Source organism: Glycine soja, chromosome 20, assembly GCF_004193775.1.
Source record: "Glycine soja cultivar W05 chromosome 20, ASM419377v2, whole genome shotgun sequence".
In the NCBI taxonomy this organism is placed as follows: domain Eukaryota; kingdom Viridiplantae; phylum Streptophyta; class Magnoliopsida; order Fabales; family Fabaceae; genus Glycine; species Glycine soja.
Genome location: NC_041021.1, coordinates 12,656,819 through 12,678,603, shown reverse-complemented (window position 1 = coordinate 12,678,603; position 21,785 = coordinate 12,656,819). Strand labels below are relative to the sequence as shown.

Here is a 21,785-nt window from a genome sequence, read left to right as displayed (position 1 = left end):
AATCGTGACAACTTTTGCTAAATTGGTTTACTTGCTCATAAGTTTCATTCCAACTGAAATAGATTCCTGGTTTTCGACCTACAAAGAGGACATGCACTTTTTTGTCCCCATTGCATGACATAGCTCCTTCAGATAAGTCAATGGATGACAATATTGAAGTTATAGCATGAATAGATAAACCTCCATGGACCTCAATGGACCACAATATCTTGTGAGGTTAGGTGCAAGAGTCATTGTTTTGTTAAATGTGAGATAGACATACATGAAATGGACATATTATGAAACTTATATAGGGGGCAATATTTGTAATTTTGGTGTATTGCCAATAATTTCCAAAAATATAAAATATTTAAAATAAAATGGTAGTAAAAATAGACACATAAATAAAACAATGCTAGTTCTTTGTTTCTATTTCAAAGAAGTTACACTAAAATTGGTATGTATTTTAAAAGTTAGTCAAATATTCGGGAAAAAGGTGACGACTTATTTTCTAAAGATTTGAGGCCACCACCATATCATTTTTGTTAATTAATTAATTTTAATAAAACTTTTAAATATACAAAAGATCTTAAAAATAAAAAACAATTGGCTTAGACCCATTTCACTTTTCCTTAGTCTATTCCAAAATAGTATTTAGTCGTTATTTTATTTACCGTTACATAATTTAATTTTGTCACAAAATTTGTCATTGTTCAAAAAAATTTAATAATTATGTTGTATTTTGTATTGATTCCAATATATGGTTTCCTCATTAGGTAAGACAAAATGCAAGTCTAATAACCATATGGATGATAAGGTTAGGGCACTTATTAGTTATCCGCCTTTATACATGCAGCCACATTGGGCGTTCCAATGTGTAAACACAATGTCAACATTAATATTACATGTGATGGTAAACATTAAAAACATTCATAGACATCGCATAATGCAAAATGGTAAACATTAATGATTGTCGTTAATAACAAGCTTCAAATAATCTTGCCCATTGACTTTCATGAATGCAACATTATCGTTCTGTCTTAAAGGGAAGTGTCGGACAAAATCATGCCATTGGTGGCCTAGTTGAAATTGTTTTGGTATAGTATTGTCATTGCAGTAGACAGACCATTCTTCTGTTGTCTCGTGAAGCACCTTAACATGGAGTTTCATGACGTTTAATACCAATTACATCAACAACATGTCATGGCACAAACTACAAAGGTATTGGTCATTTTTGGAAAATGCAAAGGACATTATACAAATATTTAAATTTATATACATTTGCTCATTACATACCATCTGTTCAACAACTATTGTCATTGCATAAGTAATTGTGGATTCCCATAATAGATAATTCAAACCATAAAAAAATAACAATTTGAACGCATAACATTTTGAAATAACTAAAAAGCCTAAATTAATATTCATTTATAAGATTAATTAATAATTAAGTAATGCCATATAATAATTGATATCATTTTATCACATATACAATTTGTACTTAACTCAAATCCTTCATATAATTGTTACATATTACATGTAATATTTTATTTAAAAATAAAATATACACGATTATAATGTTGTGTCACATCTTACGACACCATAAGTGGTGCTTTACCCACCAACTTCTGAACTACAAAACCACCTATTATAATTACGACTTAGAAATCAAACAATGTGTTACGACTTCCGAGTGACCATACAAGAAACAAATAAGAGAGGATTGTGTGAATGAATAATGATATGCATCAAGTTCGACAATGAATAATGGAAATAACTGTGGGAAGCAGCCTAGTACACATCGTCTTTAATGGAATGTGTTTAGGTTCGTGAATGATAGCAGGAAAAGGGAGATGCAACTGATATGACTAGCTAGTTTTTAAGTAACGGTAGATACATCATGCCAACTACAGGTTAGGTTGGTTAGAAAAGAAAACATTGATGGAACAAGACCTCGCCAACGATAAAATTACGAAGCTAGTTGTGAATGATGAAGAATTTGATCTCGTCAATGATAATGTAGACTATTGTTTGCAACCTCTTGCTAGATAACTTGAACTACCCATAGGCTACACCAAAGCTACTAGATTCTTTTCAGAATGTCAAGTCACAACAGTAAGTAAGGTCCAATCAATTACAAAAGCATAAGATTCTCAAAGTGGGTAAGGAATGCAAATGCATGACACATTTAGTGATACGCTTACATGATAGGCTGTGTATGATGCATGCCCCATCCAACTGTAGAAAGCCAATAATAATTTAGATGATCAACAGATGCATGCCATGCGAATGAAATGTCATGACATTCATTGTTACTTTAATTTTAAGTGTCCAAAGGCAACTTAGGTCATATATGTTGAATTGATCCTTCATTCTTGTGCTTTGTTGTTTTCATTGAACCTAATTTCTCTCACGAAGCTTAATTTTCCTTGAGAAATCCCAGTTTTTTCATCATTCTTAAAATCTCTTGTTTCGTAATTTTGGTGTCAAGCAATGGCACATGCATTAGCTACACCTATTGTTGGCTTGTTGTTGCGCTTACAAGATAATCATATTCGAATCAAGTGTGAGGAGGCCAAGAGAGAATCATTCATCCTAGGTGTTATTTTGTGTGGGCTTTTATGCACTTGGATCGTATTAACAATCTTGGCTTCGGTCATGTTATAACTATTGGATAAATTGATATTAATCAATATTAGTCAATGCTTTGGTGCAACGGTGGAGACCTAAAACTCACATTTCATTTTCCACATGGGGAAGCAACCATAACTTTACAAGATGTGGCACTGTAAGTATATTAAGGGAAAATCGATTTATCTTACTTGGTTCTGGAAATAAAATTATAAACAATAGGATTTCCACTTTGGAAATCAGATTGAACCAAATAGAAAAAACTGTAGATTTTCTTTACGAAAATTTTGAAAAAAGCATAATTCCAAAATTGACTGAAGAACATACGAGTGAACTTATGGCTTTACAAAACCAAGATTGCATCCCTATAATTTGTAATAAAAAGAATAATATGTGCCTACACATTTTGGTAAAAATAAATTTTCCTAAAATAAATAATTTTGACCAAACTGAAGTAATTTTACAAGCTTTGGTAGATACTGGTTGTTCTTTTACTTCCATATGCAAAAGTGTTGTGCCCCAACACAATTGTTTTCGAAGTAACATAATAACTAAAACTAGAACTATGTCTGGAGACATAATAACTAATGACACATAAACAAGAAATTTTACTATCCAATTATCTACAAATTGTGATATCTTTGGTAACAAAATCTTTATAAATAAAGCAGATGTTGTAGATTTACAACCAACCAAAGAAAAAATGATTTTAGGACTCGATTTTATCGTACATGATAATAGAATAGTCACTATTACTAAGGATTATTTATTAATCTCTACAAATTCACAAAGGTCACCGATAATTGACGAACTCACATCAGAGTTGCGAACAAAGCATGGTGATATCCCCATTGTTGTTAATAATAAAAATAATAAATGCCTTTGTGACACACCTGGTAGCTGTAAAATAAAAGAATCACAAAACTATAGGAGGATAGACACCCTAGATAAATCATATGATTATTGCCAAGAAAATATCTTAGAAAGCATAAAAACAGAAACCGAGCTACACTATGAATTATCTGTAGCAGAATCTGATTACAATTCCATTAAAATCAATAAAATTATAACTTTCGATAATATACAACAAATTATAGACAGACTAAATAAAATAAGCATAATAGGAGAAGACCCCACAAAATATTGGGAAAAAGATCCTGTTACGTGTAAATTAGAAATTATAAAATCATATCTAATAATCAAAACTAAAGATATTTAGTATGGGTACTTTGAACAAGATGAATATAAAGACCACATAAAAACCCTCTTGAATATGAAAGTTATAGCACTTAGCACTAGTCCCCATAGAAACCCTGCCTTCATTGTCAATAAACACTCAGAGCAAAAAAAGAGGAAAGACTAGAATGGTTTATAATTATAAAAGGCTCAATGATAATACTCACATAGATGGATATACTATTCCCTCTAAAGATGTGTTGATAAATAGGATACAAAAAGCTAAATGATTTTCTAAATTTGATTTAAAATATGGATTTCACCAAGTTAAGATGCATCCTGATTCTATAAAGTGGACTGCCTTTTCTTGTTCAGAAGAACTATTCGAATGGAAAGTAATGTCTTTCGGATTGAAAAACGCACCACAAATTTTCCAAAGAAAGATGGATAATATTTTTGGAAATTATAAAGAATTTACTTGTACATACATAGATGATGTACTCATATTTTCAAAAACCAAGGAAGAACATTATTTACATCTCAAACAAGTTCTTCATTTGTTTGAAAGATTTGGCCTAATAATTTCAAAATCAAAAATGGAGATTTGTAAGACCCATATCTCTTTCCTAGGAATAGAAATAGGAAATGGGAAAATAAGACTTTAGCCCTATATCTCCCAGAAAATCCTTGGGTTTCCAGATAAAATGAAAGACATAAAAACTCTAAGAGCTTTTCTAGGCCTACTTAATTATGTAAGAAATTTTATTAAAGACATGGGAAAATACACAGCTCCTCTTTACAACAAAACCTCTTTAACAGGACAAAGAAAATTTAATACAGATGATATAAAATTAGTGCCGAAAATAAAAGAAATGGTTAATAATTTGCCATATCTATCACTACCTCTAGATTCCGACTATTTAGTCATAGAATGTGATGGTTGTGAACGAGGATGAGGAGCCGTCCTAAAAAAAAAGAAAAATAAATATGAAAAATTAATGGTGAAGAAATTTGTAAGTAAGCTTTAGGAAAATACCACACCAAACCACAAGTATGTTCAACCTCCACCGATTATGAAGTAAACATTGTGATAAATGCTCTAGAAGGATTTAAATCCTTCTTGATTAACAAAAGCGAAATTACCATAAGAACTGATTGTGAAGCAATAGTTGCTTATGGTAGTCAACAAATAAATACTGATAAAAAGCCTCATAAAAGATGACTTTTATTCCAAGAATATGTTTATCATAACAAAATAAAAATAAATTTGGAACACATAAAAGGAGTTAAGAATACTGCTGCTGATATTCTTTCTTGTTTTGCAGGAATACAACGAAATGAAGCCATGTAAGGTTTCTTACAAGAATATAACACAAAAAATGAAGTTTGGGAATCAAGAATTACCCGTACTTACAAACGAGTTTCACTACCCTGGTAGGGAAGTTGTTAATGACAAATTTAACTGTCTTATTGATAACATTTGGAATATTCCAAAAAATGCAAACAATAATGAGCAATTCATTTGTTTAGTCAAGAAGGGAAAGAGCTGGTTCCATATAAAAGAGAAGGAAAAAGGTCTTTGGTCTTTATTGGAGGGTTTGGGCAAAACGGGGATTTTGTCTTTGCTATTGTGGACCTAATCCTGGAAACTCATGAATCATAGGGTTACTAATGAATTTTAACGAGTCCACGGTGCAAAAGTGAAAGAACTTCCGCATCATGCGTGAGTTATTTTTTGGCATGTGTAATTTCGTGAAGTTGAATCTAAGTTGCATGTGTCACCATTAAAAAAATAAAACATCCACAATTGGTTATAAGCTACAGATTTTTGTCCCAATGTCCATCCAAACCTTGTGTGCACATATTTGGCTTTCGACTTGTTATCTTCGTTAACCTAGGGACCCTAATTGTGTTGGTATGTGCATGGTTAACCTCATGTGCCCATCTTTGGCCCTTATTTGTGTTGGTATATGCGGCGATTTAAACGGCAAAGTGAGGAGTGGTTCCGAAAACACCATTTATTCAGCCTCGTTGCCCTTAATTTTCATGTGTTGCTTAAGAAAGAAAAAAAAAGTTCCAGTCTTAAGGTAAGTCCCTGCTTCTGAAGAAGGAGCTCTATTTGACTCCCCTGCCCATGGAGTATAAGTGGGAGGGATGTGTGGCGATTGAAAGGGGAAATTAAGGAGTGTTTGATGAATGACACATAATTGGTTCACGTGGTGGGTTGTTTGTTGCCCTGTTGTATGTGGTGGTCATTTTCTACACCAGCAAAACTCCCTATTGCCAAGACAAAACCAACTCTGTCCCTGCAAATTAAAATTCCTCTCTAGAAAAGCTAGATTAGACTTACCGGTTTAAGTCCTTTGGATATGAGGACCTGACAATTTCTGCAAAAAGCCTATTAGATTATGGATGTTTGGAGTCAATCCTGATTCCTCCATCTGATAGATTCAAGGGATTCAACCCCTCAATCAATGAGGCTACCTGATTTAGGCAAAAATGATGGACTACATTGCCATCAAAATAACAACTTGCCCAAACAACTTTACTGCTAAGAATCACCCATGTCATGTTATGAAACTCTTACTAGAGGATCATAGAAACTATCCCCGCCTGTTCAATGATGAATATGAAAGTTGGGATGTACAGGGTAATACACACAGTGCCAATACAGCCTCATGAAGGCACAAATACAAGGGTACCAATGGTTTTTTCTGAATCAGACAAACGAGAATTTGACTTAATCTTTTCGAAGGCACCCTCAAGGGGCTTTAGTTATCTTTATTTAGAAAATGTGAATATGATTTAGAACCCAGTTGTTTTGTTGTAAACAGTTTTTCTTTGTTTCCTTCTGTTTGTTTTTCAAAAACTTGGGATTGGTAAGCTTGCAAAGGTATGCCCTTAATAGCTGTTTTTGAAAAACGATGAGAGTCCTTTATGATTAGGCTGGTGCTTGGAAGGAAAATGTAAAATCCAACAAAGTCTGGACTGAGGATCTTTAGTACTCGTTAATATCAAGAAGACTAATAAGGATCTTGTAATAAAAAAAAGAGAGTCTAGATTCATTATATTTTATCTTTTCTTTTTTTAATTAGATAACTTACCAAAAATCTGTAGCTTATAACCAATTGTGGTTGTTTTATTTTTTGAATGATGACACATGCTACTTAGATTCAACTTCACGAAATTACACATGCCAAAAAATAACATAATGTGGAAGTTCTTTTAGTTTCGCACCGTGCACTCGTTAAATTTCATTAGAAACCCTATGATTCATGAGTTTCCAGGATTAGGTCCACAATAGCAAAGACGAAATCCCCGTTTTGCCCAAATCCTCCAATAAAGACCAAAGACCTTTTTCCTTCTCTTTTCTGTGGAACCAGCTCTTTCTGGTGTTGTTGATCTCGTTTTCTCTCTCAAACAAACACTACTCTCTCTCTCTCTAACGATAACCCTCGCAGTCGCAGGTTTCAATTCACCATGACCGTGATGATGCCCGCTCCCATTGATGTACGTATTCCTTTCCTAACCCTTCACACACACACACACACTCTGTACGCACCGTTTCGCTCCTATTTATTTATTTTATTCATTCCTCACAATAACAATAACTCGCGTGTCGTGCTCGACGAGTCGTGTTATTCAATTTGATTTTCTCCACTTCCGACGAGTGGTGGTGCCACTGAGGGGGGGGTGCTTCGTTTTGATCTGAGCGAGTGAGCGTTTCGCGATTTCTAGTGCAGTTCGGGGTTTTAATTTTAGGGCTTTGCGGTGTGGATCCGAACTAGGGTGACGCGTTTGGTTTTGGTTTTTGTTTTATGCAGCAGCAAGAGGACGAGGAGGTTCTCGTGCCGCACGCGGATTTGCCTGCGAACAATCACCAACCCATGGAAGGTAGTTCTCGTGCTTCCTTTGATCGCTGGGTGAAAAATTGGCTTGAGGATTTTAGGTTTTGTGTTTGTCTTCATTTTTAGGGAATTTTTTAATCAGTGTTTGCTCTGGGATTTGGATTGGTTTTTGAATTAAAAAAAGGTTTTTCAGCTAATGTTTCATTTGGTTGGTTTGTAATATGGAAGTTGCGGGATTTTGATGCATTTGTTGATTGTGTAATTAATTCTCCAACCTCATTTTTTATTTATGTTCCTGGTCAGCTGTTGGAGGGTCTAGTTCAGTAATGGTCTTGTTTTGTTTTTTTGTTGGTAAATTAAGTGTTCAGCTAATTCCAGATGTGATACGTGATTGTTCCTTTTCCTTTTTGTTTCTTTGATGATCGTTAGTTGTAGCTCAACCTGAAAATGCCAATACCGTGGAGAGTCAACCCGTTGAAGATCCTCCATCATCTAGATTTACATGGAGAATTGACAATTTTTCAAGGCTGAATACAAAGAAGCTCTATTCAGAAATATTTGTTGTTGGTGCCTATAAATGGTATTTTTCTGAGATTTACTAAACTTGTTAATAATGGTGTTCTATTTTCTTGAATATGCTCTGGTATGTATACTTGTTTTCAGTGTTTATCTCTGTCAAACTTGGTTTTATGCTTGGCAGGCGTGTGCTTATTTTCCCAAAGGGAAACAATGTGGACTATTTGTCCATGTATTTGGATGTTGCAGATTCAGCCACTTTGCCCTATGGTTGGAGTAGATATGCACAGTTTAGCTTGGCAGTTGTTCATCAAACGCATAATAAGTATTCCGTGAGAAAAGGTAGTCCGTGCAATTTGATCTTTTACACTTTTACAAGATGACATAGATTATTCATAAATGTAAACAAGAAAGAGCATTGCTGGAATTAAAAGTGAAGAATTTTGCTAGGTTTTTGTTGCAACTACTGGATGGAAGGGCATTTGATACCTCCTTGCACGTTAAAGATTCTTTTATAATGCATTACTCAATTATCATTACAACATTATATGATAAATCATCTGACACCTTTGCTCATTGTGTAATTTATTTATATCTTATTTAATTTTCTGCATCTTTCCCTTTTGTTCTGTATTCACTATAGGATAGTGACATTTTGGAAGGGGGACTGGGGAGTGGATGGGGATTGGGATGGGGTATTGGTTAGTAGTTGTTTAAATTCATTCATATACATGTGACAGAGTTCATATTGTTGTTAACCTTTGGTTCCATCCTCTTGCACCTTGTTTAAAATTAGGTGGAGAACAGGATGATGAGTTCTATAGTCTATTTCCACTAAATGAATTTGTCCGTGTTACTTGTCTCAATTATATTTTTTTATTAAAAGAGGAAGTGAAAGTGCACAATTTATTTTGGATTTATCTATGACCTTGGTGTAGCTTAATTTTATTTACACTATGCAGACACACAGCACCAGTTTAATGCACGCGAAAGTGATTGGGGTTTCACATCTTTCATGCCTCTTGGTGAATTGTATGATCCTAGTAGAGGGTATCTTGTGAATGATACTCTTATAGTCGAAGCTGAGGTTCTTGTTCGTAGGATTGTTGATTACTGGACTTATGATTCCAAGAAGGAGACTGGCTATGTTGGGCTTAAGAACCAAGGAGCTACCTGTTATATGAATTCTCTACTTCAAACCTTGTACCATATTCCTTATTTCAGAAAGGTTAGAACTGTTTGTCTTATTTTGTTTTGCCTGAAGTTCACATATCCATTGAAAAGTAATGGGAAGTTTGTTCCTGGATATTACATTTCAGGCTGTGTACCATATGCCAACAACTGAGAATGATATGCCCACTGGTAGCATCCCTTTGGCCTTACAAAGTTTATTCTACAAGCTTCAATACAGTGACACTAGTGTTGCAACAAAGGAGCTGACAAAGTCTTTTGGATGGGATACATATGATTCTTTCATGCAGCATGATGTTCAAGAACTAAATCGGGTTCTCTGTGAAAAACTTGAAGACAAAATGAAGGTATGGCAAGAGATTTGGAATGTTTGTTCATGATTCTTCTTGATGAGTGATCATACCAAATGGTTGTTGTATGTTATTTTTCTTCAGGAAACTGTTGTTGAGGGAACTATACAAAAGTTATTTGAAGGACACCATATGAATTACATTGAATGCATCAATGTAGACTACAAATCAACTAGAAAGGAGTCATTTTATGGTACTTCCTTATGCATTTTGAATTCAATTATATGTTTAGTTCTTCTTTGTTATGTAATTCTAATTTAGTTTTTGCATATGCATGTTAGATCTTCAGCTTGATGTCAAAGGTTGTCGTGATGTTTATGCTTCCTTTGATAAGTATGTTGAAGTTGAAAGTCTTGAGGGGGATAACAAATATCATGCTGAACAGTATGGTTTGCAGGTTAGTTGCTATTCATAAATGCTGAAGCAGCTTATACAATATTAGTGTCATTTGGAGAAGTTAACTTTGTGTGTTTCTAAGAATTTTTCTGTAAACTTGTTTTGATATTTTTTTTTGGAAGGCAGAAAATATAGTATATTATTAATCAGAGCTATAGCAGCACCAGAGGTACTGCTGCAGACAATACATAGGTGCCATACAAGTATTACACTATTACACTATTACACTACCCTCCAGTACAAGATAGGAAAAAACAACATTGACCCCACCACATATGCTAGATATGTGTAATCCAATTTAGCCAAAGTATTCCACAAGGTTGGAAGACCAGTGATTGAAAGAAGAACAGAACTTTTTATCTCTGGTCTTTAACCATGACCATAATAAGAATAAGGCATCTTCCATTACTTTGGATGCATCAAATCGATTGCCTTGGAATAACAGTAAATTCCTATGCTGCAAAATTGAGCTAGTTAGTGCAATCCACCATCCACACCATCGATTATGATTCTTCCTATCACCGAAGCCATCGCAGAATTGAGCAAAGTGAGATGCTGGGGAAGCTGCAAGTGGTCCCACCATCCGATTCCATCTCATTGATTCCCACCATAGTCCACTGGTCAGTTCACAATTAAAAAACAAGTGACCAGCATCCTCTTGATATTATTATTCTATGAACCATTTCCATTTAAAAAATATAAGAAATTGTGGGTTTGGCGAATTACTTTTTGTCTTCTGCATCGATACTGTCTGTCAGATGTTGCTTGCAAATTTAAAACTGTGATGCATCTTCCTGAATATTAGCTGGGAAAGTGCAGAAAACAGCCAATTGACAGTTACATAGTTTTTGATGGTGCTTGTGTGAAATTTTGAAAGATCCCTAAAGTGTTCTTGCAAAAGTTGAATGCAAAGTTACTGATTGCTGTTTTTATGCAGAGTGATAGGGTAGTAGAACTCTAGAGAAGATTAAGTGGAGAGAGAGGGAGAGATAGAGATGAATTCTGTTTCTATTCTTTAAGGATGATCTTACATCGTACGGTCCGATAGTACAGTCAGGTTATATACCAGCTCTAGTAGCGTACAGCGCAAGCTTACTACAATAATCAACTTCTATTTTGTTTATCTGACTAAACTAACTGAAGGAAAGCTTCTTGAGGCTTTCTGCCTTAGCTGACAAATAACACACACACACAATACTCTAATGTAGGGAAGCTTTGCTTCTATTTTCTTTTTCATGTTCCTTGGTTATATTTTGGCTCTTATGTTTCGAGGATATCTTATCCTTGCTGTTGTGCATTGGGCTGCTTTATTTTATAAACTCTCTCTCTGTCTCTCTCTCTCTCATTCTCTCCTTGTCTTTTTGATCAAAAGCAAAATATTCATTGCATTTTTTTTTGTTGGGGTAATGAGCCAGGGGCAGCTTCACTTGTAAGAGGTTGTATTTGAAAAAACTCTTCTAAGGCAGTCAAAAGCCTTCTGTTATTCAGCTTGTCAATGTCTGCATTATCCCTCCTTTGCTCCTGTGCATTCTGTATTTTGATGTTCACAGCCATGTAAATTGGCAAGTGAATGTGATATTCAAATGTGTGTCCTAGTGCATTAGACTCTCACCTAGTAGGATCTGAGTAGGGTAGATGTACACACTACAGTCTTACCCATGTAAGTGGAGGAGAGGCTGTTTCCCGGATTTGACCCAATGATCTGATTGTAAGGCAGCTTGTTCTGAGTTATTTATGATATTTGCTTAATTGAGTGAACCGTGATATTCAATAGATCAAGTTATTTATGATGTTTCTTAAACAAGTCTAGGATTTGCTGGTTTACTCAATCACAAATTGCTCTGCAACCATGGTGATCACAAATTCTTTAAAGGGTTGTGGGGTGGTGGGCACCAATAATGTTATAACGGTATAGTGGGTTACAGATTGGCCACGCCATTGAAGATGGGTTACTGAAAGCCTGAGAGTTGTTCACTAAAAGTTTAGAATGAACACGCCGTCAAGACTAAAATAACTGGGAAACACAGGATGTGGCAATGTGAAACTTTGAAACAGTGGTTGAAAAAAAGCTACCATCAAAACAAAGGCTGCTATGCGAAATACTAGATGAAGTTGCATGTAGAACTAAACAAGAAGCTATGGCTATGGAGCATGGAGCAATGGACAAAGACATGGACAGATGCATGCACCCATAGACACAGGCAACACTCAAATATAGGATATTGGGATATGACATTATGTGTGTATGTGTGAGTGCAAGTCAAATGTCAAACTAAATTAAATATAAGCTATATGATAAGATCTGGATTGAGAGTCAAGATTTATATATTCACCTTATTCAATGCTAGTAGAAGAAATAATTGCCTGAAAGGGTTGTTGATTGATGGGGCCTGGTCGGAGGAGCCGGCAATAGTCAAAGAGGCAGTTAAGGTGTTCTTTGAGCAACGGTTTCAAGAGAATGTGATTGAGAGACCTACTTTTGATGGATTATGCTTCCAGACCATCGATAGTCACCAAAATGAGACGTTGGTGGGGCGTTTTCAGGAGGAGGTAAAAAGGGCTGTATGGGATTGTGGGAGTGATAAGAGTCCGGGACCAGATGGATTAACCTTCAAATTCATCAAACAATCCATGACTACATGCTCATGAGGATGGGCTTTTGTGAAAGGAGGAGGAAATGGATTAATGGTTGTCTGTCCACTGCAACCATATCCATTTTAATTAATGGAAGCCCTTCTAAGGAATTTGCTCCTAAGAGAGGTCTAAGGCAAGGTGATCCCCTTGCACCTCTTCTCTTCAATATTGTAGGGGAAGGTCTCACAGGTTTGATGAAGTCAGCTGTGTCCAAGAATCTTTTCAGAAGCTACCAAGTGGGATCTTTAAAAGAGGAAGTGAACATCCTCCAATATGCTGATGATATTCTGTTTTTTGGAGATGCCACTCAGCATAATGTTAGAACTCTAAAATGTATTCTGAGGTGCTTTGAAAAGGCTTCTAGCCTCAAGTTAAACTATTCTAAAAGCCACTTTGGTTGTCTGGGTAAATCTGGAAGTTGGTGCAGGGATGCAGCTCAATTCCTCAACTGCAGTAATATGGATTTTCCTTTTTCTTATCTTGGAATTTCAATAGGGGTGTTCTTCTAAGAGCTGGATTGTGTGGCAGCCTATTATAAGGAAGTTTGAAGCCAAACTTGCAAAATGGAAGCAAAGAAGTTTATCTATGGGGGGCAGAATCACTCTCATTAATTCAGTCTTATCAGCCTTACCTATCTATTTACTATCTTTCTTTAAGATTCCCAAAAAAGTGGTGCACAAGATTGTTTCCATCCAGAGAAATTTCCTTCGGGGAGGTCATCAAGAGGCTAGTAAGATTCCTTGGGTGAAGTGGGACACAGTTTGCCTTCCTAAGAACAAAGGGGGCCTAGGGATTAAAGATTTATCTAAATTTAATGAGGCTCTACTTGGCAAATGGGGGTGGGAGCTGGCTAATAATCACAACCAACCTTGGACTAGAATTTTACTCTCCAAATATGGTGGGTGGAAGGAGCTGATCTCTAGTGGAAAGAGTAAATTCTCTTCCCAATGGTGGCAGGACCTAAAGGCTATCTTTCAGCAGCAACACAACAATTGCTTTCTTGATAACCTAAAGTGGAGGGTGGGATGTGGCTCCAAAATCAGTTTCTGGAAGGATAAGTGGCTGGGGGACAATTATAATCTCCAAGCAAAATATCCTAATCTATATTTAATAAGCAAACAGCAGACCTCTTCAATCAATTCTATGGCGGATTTCGTGGAGGACAGATGGGAATGGAAGCTAACATGGAGAAGGAATTTTTTTGATCATGAAATTGACATGGTAGCTGCTCTCCTAGCTGAGATTGAGTCTGGCCACATCCATCAATCCAGCAGGGATTTCCTTTGGTGGAAGCCTGACCCTAATGGTCTATTTTCAACAAAGTTTGCCTACAAAGTGTTGCAGGAGGCTCATAATAATGCTAATGAAGACAGGGCCTCCAAGATTATGTGGAGACTGAAAATTCCCCCAAGAGCGAGTGCTTTTTCTTGGAGACTATTCAAGAACAGGCTCCCTACTAGGGATAATCTCAGAAGGAGGCAAGTGACATTGCCTTCATACAGCTGCCCTCTATGTGAGCATGAAGAAGAATCTGTCAATCATCTTATGTTCAACTGCTCCAAGACTAGGAGTCTTTGGTGGGAGCCAATGAGATGGGTTAATAGAGTGGGTCCTCTCCCCATAGACCCAAAGAATCACTTTTTGCAATTCTCTCAGTGGAATAGGCAAAGTTGTACAATCAAGAGATGGGAATTCCTGTGGATAGCTCTGTCCTTGCCATTTGGCATCACAAAAATGGCATGGTTTTCAATAACCAGCCTTTTAATCCTGAAAAGGTCATGGATGACGCCTTATTCCACACTTGGTCCTGGCTTAAGTGTGTGGAGAAGGGCTCCCAACTGCATTTTAATTTCTGGTCAACTAATTTGAAGGATGCTTTTTCCTAGAGGGGCTGGGTTTGTATTGTATTGTGGCCTGTCTATTGATTCCTCCTAGTGGGGTTTAGACTGTATATGCCTTGTTTTTATCATTGTATTTTCAGTACACCTAGTACTGAATTTCATATATATTGATATTTGCCGTGCAAAAAAATAAAATTCTGGCATATCATCAAGCCCGATGTCCTACGCTTCTTGGATGAATTCTATGTCAATGGAATTTTTCCAAAGGGCTCAAGTGCATCTTTCGTAGCCTTGATACCCAAGGTACTGGACCCTCAAATACTGAGCGACTACAGACCTATCTCATTGATAGGGTGCACATATAAGATAGTTGCGAAGATACTGGCGAATAGATTGAAGAAGGTTATGCCTTTTCTCATACATGAAAGGCAATCAGCATTTTTAGAAGGCAGATACATGTTACATAGCGTGATGATTGCAAATGAGGTCGTTGACGAAGCCAAAAGGTGCCAAAAACCGTGCTTGGTGTTCAAAGTGGATTATGAGAAGGCGTATGATTCTGTGTGCTGGGGATTCCTGATTTATATGTTGAAAAGAATGAGTTTCTGCTCCAAATGGATCCAGTGGGTGGAGGGGTGCCTAAAATCAGCATCTGTTTCAGTCCTGGTGAATGGTAGCCCTTTAGCACAATTCACGCCTCAGAGAGGGCTCAAACAAGGAGACCCATTATCACCTCTCCTCTTTAATATAGTGGCAGAGGCACTCAATGGCATTATGTCACAAGCGCTCCAGAAGGGGTTGTTCAGGGGTTTCTTATGTGGTAAAAACAAGGTGGAAGTTAGTCTGCTCCAGTATGTGGATGACACAATCTTCTTTGGAGGGACATCAATGGATAATGTGAGAGCTATCAAAGCAATGTTGAGGGCTTTCGAACTGGTGTCGGGCCTCAAAATTAACTTTGCTAAGAGTGGCTTTGGTGCTTTTGGGGTGTCGGATTTATGGAAAAATGAGGCAGCTGATTACCTCAATTGTAGCCTGTTGATGTTCCCTTTCACATACCTTGGTGTTCCTATTGGAGCAAATCCGAGATCATATCAGACATGGGTCCCTATCATATCTAAGTGTGAGAGAAAGTTAGCGAAATGGAAGCAAAGACACACTTGTCTTTTCGGGGGAGAGTGACTCTCCTAAAGTCAGTGCTAACGTCTATTCCTATTTATTTTTTCTCTTTTTTCAGGGTACCTAATAAGGTGGTGGACAAGTTAGTCAGGATTCAAAGAAGGTTTTTGTGGGGAGGGGATCAGGAGCAAAACAAAATAGCTTGGGTCAAATGGGAAACTGTATGCTTGCCAAAGGAAGATGGGGGACTAGGAGTCAAAGACATTAACTCATTCAATTTATCGTTGCTGGGTAAGTGGAAATGGAACTTGTTTCACAGCCAAGGGGAGCTGTGGGCTAGGGTACTAGAATCGAAGTATGTGGGTTGGAGGGGTTTAAGCAAAATAACTAGAGGGAAGGGTGAATCGGTATGGTGGAGGGATCTAAAGCTCGTGCTTAATCATTCGTAACATGGAGCGATAATGAAGAATACAACAACATGGAGGGTTGGATGTGGGGATAAGTTTAAATTCTGGGAGGACGTATGGATGGGGGGAGAGGAGTCGTTACTTGCAAGATTCCCTAGGTTGTATAGCATTTCTACTCAGCAACACCAAAGTATACAGCATATGGGGGGCCTTCAAAGATGCAGGTTGGGAATGGGATTTTAGGTGGAGAAGACCACTGTTTGATAGCGAAGTAGATTTGGCAGTGTCATTCTTATCGGATGTTGCACACCACCCAATCCAGCCTCAGAAAGGTGATAAGTGGGTGTGGAAGGCAGACCTGAGTGGGCAGTACACGGCCAAATCTGCCTACTATGTGTTTTGGGGGGAAATAGATGAACAGCAACAAGATGGAGCATTTGAGGAGCTGTGGAAGATTAAGCTTCCGTCTAAAATTGTTATATTTGCATGGAGGGTAATCAGAGATAGACTACCAACTAGAGTAAACTTGCCGAGGCGACAAATTCAGCTTGGAGATTCAGGATGCCCATTCTGCGGAGTTGAGGAGGAGAGCGCAGGTCACCTATTCTTGTGCAGCAAGATCATTCCAATATGGTGGGAATCCTTATCTTGGGTGAACTTGTCGGGTGCCTTTCCAAATCATCCAAGGCACCACTTTCTCCAACACATTTATGGAGTGGCAGAGGGAATGTGGTCTAGTAGATGGAAATGGTGGTGGATGACACTGACATGGACCATTTGGAAGCACAGGAATAATATTATCTTCTCAAATGGCTCATTCAATGCCAACGGAATCCTAGATGATGCAATTTTCTTACTATGGACGTGGCTCACAAATTTGGAGAAGGATTTTAATACTCACTATAATTACTGGTCTTCCAACATTAGAGCAGGGTTCCTAAATAGAATAGGATAGAATATTAGTGCAGATTTCTATATAACCTAAATGATATTTCAGATTGGTTCAAAGAAAACCAAATGTCTTGGGACCAAATCTGGATTGCTATTTGTATTTTCAGTACCTCTGGTACTCAATTAATATATAATATTATGTTTGCTGATCAAAAAAAAAAAATATTCACCTTATGAAAATGACATGTTATGCTTTGCAAAATAAGAAGCATGATTTTAAAATGTAAGTACTTTGTTTTTTTACAAAACAAAAAATATTCCAATATGTTATAGCCTGTATTCTGCATCTGTGATGCAGTGACGCCACATTTAGAAACTTCTTTACCTCTGTTAATATTTAGTTATAGTTTAACTGACAGCCTTTTGTTGTAGTTGGTTGCTAATTCTGTTACCACTTGAAGTGCAAAACATAATAGCAATTTTTTTTAATCAGTTTGTTAGAATGTCAGGAATATCCAATATTGTCTTAACCATATTTTTGACTTTTGGATTATCCTTTATCCTTTAGAATTGCTTTCCTTATTTCCTCATTATCTCTTAGGATAGGTTACCATGTTTCCTTATTATAACAGTGGTTTAACTGTTGTAATGTTGTGTGTCTTGGATGACCACACTAAGCCTCTATTTATAATGAGCAAATAGGATCAGTATTGATTACATTGTATTAATCTGATAATGAGTAATAAGGACTAAATCACAAATTTCTATCTAATCATAAATAAAAGAATAATATATAAATCTAAACACTCCCTCAAGCTTGAGCATATGTCATGAATTGAGCTTGTTATAAATGTGGTTAACCCGATAGAAAATGGAAGAGCTTGTGCTAGTGTTTAGGAGAGCTTATGAAAATAACTTACGATATATCCATAAGCTGTTTTCAGCTTATTTCAATAAGCTCTCCAAGATAGCTTACGAAAATAGCTTATAGCTTGTATGAAAACAATCTAACCCGATTTCCTCTTTCATTGTAGAAACTAATACACTATTGCTTATATGATGCGCACTTATGCAATAGGTTAACCCCCTATATGGAAATCATTCTCCCACTCTTAACCCTAACTCAATCGGGTGACCCTTCGAGCATCCTTTCTGTTGGTGCTTCCTGCGAGGCCTGTACCCACCCGTCTTTCTTCTCTGTTTTCTGTTTAGCTTTCTTTTTTCTTCTGAACTTTTGCTACAATGGCTTCATCTGGCCAGCCACCTCCACCTGTTCAGCCAACCTCTCAGCCTATTAAGCCACCATTAGCCTCTTCTTGTGGATTGGCTATTATTTTGCTGTTTTAGACATAGTAATTGGCTGTTATTTTACTGTTTTGGATTGGACCTATTGGTTAATCCGAATATAATATTTTTAATTTTAGGTTGTGTTCTTTATTTTTCAGCACATATATAATTATATATTATATACATGTAATATAAATTACTTAGTTATTCTTTTTATATTAAGTTGACTTTTCTGAAATTCATTTAAAAATATTATGATTTGAAATTTTTATATGAGCTGTGTTCTTTGTCAGACCATATTTTGGTCTTGGCCATGTGTCTAAGTTGTGTCTGTCATGTTTTGGTGGTGTGGAAAAAAATAAATGTTTTAATTGGACAGAGTGGAGTATCTGATGCATGTAGGGGTGTGGAAGGAGTCTGGTGGAATTGTGGCTGGTACTAATTTAAAAACACCCTGAGAAGGGGCCAGTGTTCATACTTCATATAGTTGTGTTGCCAGTGTATAGCAGTGGTTGGCTAGTACAAAAATAGTGGAAGGCATGGTAGTTGAATCGGGATACAAATCATGTAAAGGAAAGCTTCTGAATCAAATCGTGAATCGTAAGATTCATGATAAAAACACACACACACTCATTTATATATATACATATAAGCATTGTAGGAGCATTTGAACATAAAGAAACATGAAAAACGACATAGTAATCCATTTTGCAGTTAAACATCTATCAAAGTGACCTATATTAATAAAGATACAAACAGAAAAGGGGACCACCAGTAGCAAACAACAAAGACAGACTACTGGCCAGCAACAAAGAAACATGAACAGGGGACTATTATATCATATATTCTGCTTTATTTAGATTATTATATTACTGCTATACATTATACTTTAATTTTTTTTATATTTTTAATAATATTATATTTATTGTTAGTAGTATTAGTATTCTTTAGTTGATTATATCATGTTATAGAATGATTCCATATCAGGTAAATAATTTTATAGGAGAATAAAGCTAGCCTTAGTATTTATATCCAATTGATTACGAAATAATGTATTTTTGTAACTAAATATTAGTCTTTTTTTTTTGTAACTAAATATTAGCTAAATAATGTATTTACAAAATGTCTTAGTATTCTTTAGTTGATTACACTCAATTTTACATAAGAAAAAGAAAGCTATTGAACTCAAATTGAGGCCCAATCCATCGAAACATACAGGAGGGGGGGGGGGGGGTATCCTGAAATGGAACCCTAAGACTTGACCTATAAACAGCACTGTTAGTTTACGCAGCCCCTATGGAGGAGGAAGACAACGCAGATGGACGAGTGAAAGGTCAGCGGCGGCAAGATGGAGACTGCAGGAGTTGTCGCTGGTGTTGGTGAAGGTCACAAGGCCTTGTCCGTCGACAGCCCAAACAGAGGAGCGGCTGCGAAACTCGCAATTGGCTGCGATTTTTTGTAATTTTACCCAAATTGTTCTAGAATGTTGCGATTCAAACAGAAATCGTGATTCCAGCTATTCTCGTGCGATTCAGCTACAAGAAAAATACGCCATCCGATTTGCATCGCTGGACCTCCGAATTGCATCATATCGTATGAATCGTATTGCGATACTAGTGATACTTACTACCATGGTGGAAGGGTGGTCAAAGATGAGGCTTGTTATCTGCCAAACAGAAGAGGAAAAACTCTAAATGGTGCAAACATGTTGGTTGGCTCTACATGCTTGAGGAAGACTCAACACAAACCTTGAAGAGAGTGCTGGGTAAGTTGAAGAAGAACAAAGCCTTTGTTTTTTTTTTTTGATCAGCAAAACTAAATATATTATATATATAAATGATCAAAAGTACCAGAGGTACTAGTACATAGGGATATACATCCTGATATCTAGACACCGAAACTAAGGTATTCTAGATATTAGGAGAACATGTCTTTTGTTCTAATTGTAACACCCATTACATGAGAAAACCCTGACTAATATTGCTTGCCCATTGGTTTAGATGAGTTGAGAAATGTTTCTCAAAATGTCTAAGCCAAGTCCAAGTCCAGAAAACAACTTCATCAAACAATCTGTTAGCATCAAATTCTGCATTTGAAAATAGAACTCTGTTTCTGATTTTCTAAATAGCCCAAGTTACCGCCATCCACCAGTATCTCCATCTCTTAATCCTCAAACCTTCTACCTGGATGAAGATATGCTGTAGAAAATTTTGTTTAGGCCCAAGAGGAAAGGCAATTTGTAAATTCAACCAAGACATCGATTCCCACCAGATTGGTTGGATGAAGATGCAATGGAAGAACAAATGAGATGCCTCCTCTACAGCTTCTCTGCAGAATATGTGGCTAGAACAGTGATGGTGAGAGATGGTGAGAGAGAGAGGGAGAGAGATGGCGAGAGAGAGAGACATGGGGCGAGAGAGAGTGATGGTGAGTGGGTACGAGTTGTGTCCAAAAAAGCGAGACGGTAGGAGCGGGGTAGTGAGGATCCTAGGCGAAGCTACGCCGGCACCAAGCCTGTGCAACATTTCCACCATGCACGCACTACTTGGAGGGAGAGAACAGACGTTTCAACTTTTTACTTCACGAGGTTTCCTGAGGATGTTATGGAGAAGGATCTCTGGTTTCACTTCAAAAAATGGGGGGATGTTAGGGAGCTCTTTATTTCTAAGAAGAGAAACAAAATGGGCAGAAGGTATGGATTCGTGAGGTTCAAGGGGGTTTCCGATGTTCGTGCACTAGAGAGGCAGCTAGATAACCTCGTAGTGGGAGGTTTGAAGATATACGTGAATGTCCCGAAATATGCAAGAGAAATGGGGAGACCGGTGCCTAGAAAAACAGAGTCCAATCTCCAGGGGGAGGGTGGCAGCCAACGCCTGATACCACCTCAACCACCACTTTTTCAGCAAAGGGCCCTAGTGCCGTCGTACGCAACTGTCCTGCGCAGAGATACAAGACTTCCAAAGCAAACGCGAAACGTAGATAAGGCAAGCTCCGGACAAGATTGGTCTCAATCATCAGTTTACATCGACACCCTGGATGGAATTAAACCGTGGTTCTCCGAGGCGTGGGTGGGGTGATTAAAGAATATGTCCAGCTTCGACAAAGTTGAGGACGAGCTATCTTGGGAACTAGGAGCAGAAATAGTACCCAAGTACTTAGGGGACGATATGACCCTACTCCTTGGACTTTCAGATACCAAGGCAGAAGAAATGGTCAATGAAGAATCCCAGCGTGGAACGACGCCATTTTATTCTCTGGAGAAATGGAATCCCAATATCAGAACGGGCAACAGATTAATTTGGGCCCTCTGCTGGGGGATCCCTTTAGTCGTGTGGGACATTGCAAATATTCGCAAGATCGTAGCTGCGATAGGTGACCTAGTGGAGGTGGATGACGATGTGGAGGAGCTCTGACGGCTGGATCGGGCGAGGGTGCTCATCAGGACCCCATGGAGGCCCGCACTTCAGCACACGGTGAACCTGCATATCGGCGGGGAGGTATACCAGGTCCACATAGTTG

The 21,785-nt window shown here is 37.3% G+C and overlaps 1 protein-coding gene across 2 annotated transcripts in view; it reads left to right on the top strand.

Annotated features, from left to right (window-relative positions):
* The first annotated feature begins 7,103 nt into the window (after nt 1-7,103).
* Nucleotides 7,104-21,785, top strand: part of LOC114403020 (ubiquitin carboxyl-terminal hydrolase 12-like) — a 45,286-nt gene continuing 30,604 nt past the window's right edge. Inside the window, exons 1-8 of one of the 2 annotated variants that reach the window (XM_028365731.1) lie at nt 7,104-7,296; nt 7,614-7,680; nt 8,064-8,214; nt 8,335-8,492; nt 9,113-9,378; nt 9,470-9,688; nt 9,776-9,884; nt 9,973-10,088. In XM_028365731.1, coding sequence (XP_028221532.1) covers nt 7,267-7,296; nt 7,614-7,680; nt 8,064-8,214; nt 8,335-8,492; nt 9,113-9,378; nt 9,470-9,688; nt 9,776-9,884; nt 9,973-10,088 — 1,116 coding nt within the window. In that variant the 5' untranslated portion in view covers nt 7,104-7,266. Of the gene's footprint in view, nt 7,297-7,610; nt 7,681-8,063; nt 8,215-8,334; nt 8,493-9,112; nt 9,379-9,469; nt 9,689-9,775; nt 9,885-9,972; nt 10,089-21,785 lie in introns of both variants that reach the window. The other variant, XM_028365730.1, reaches the window with a different exon arrangement.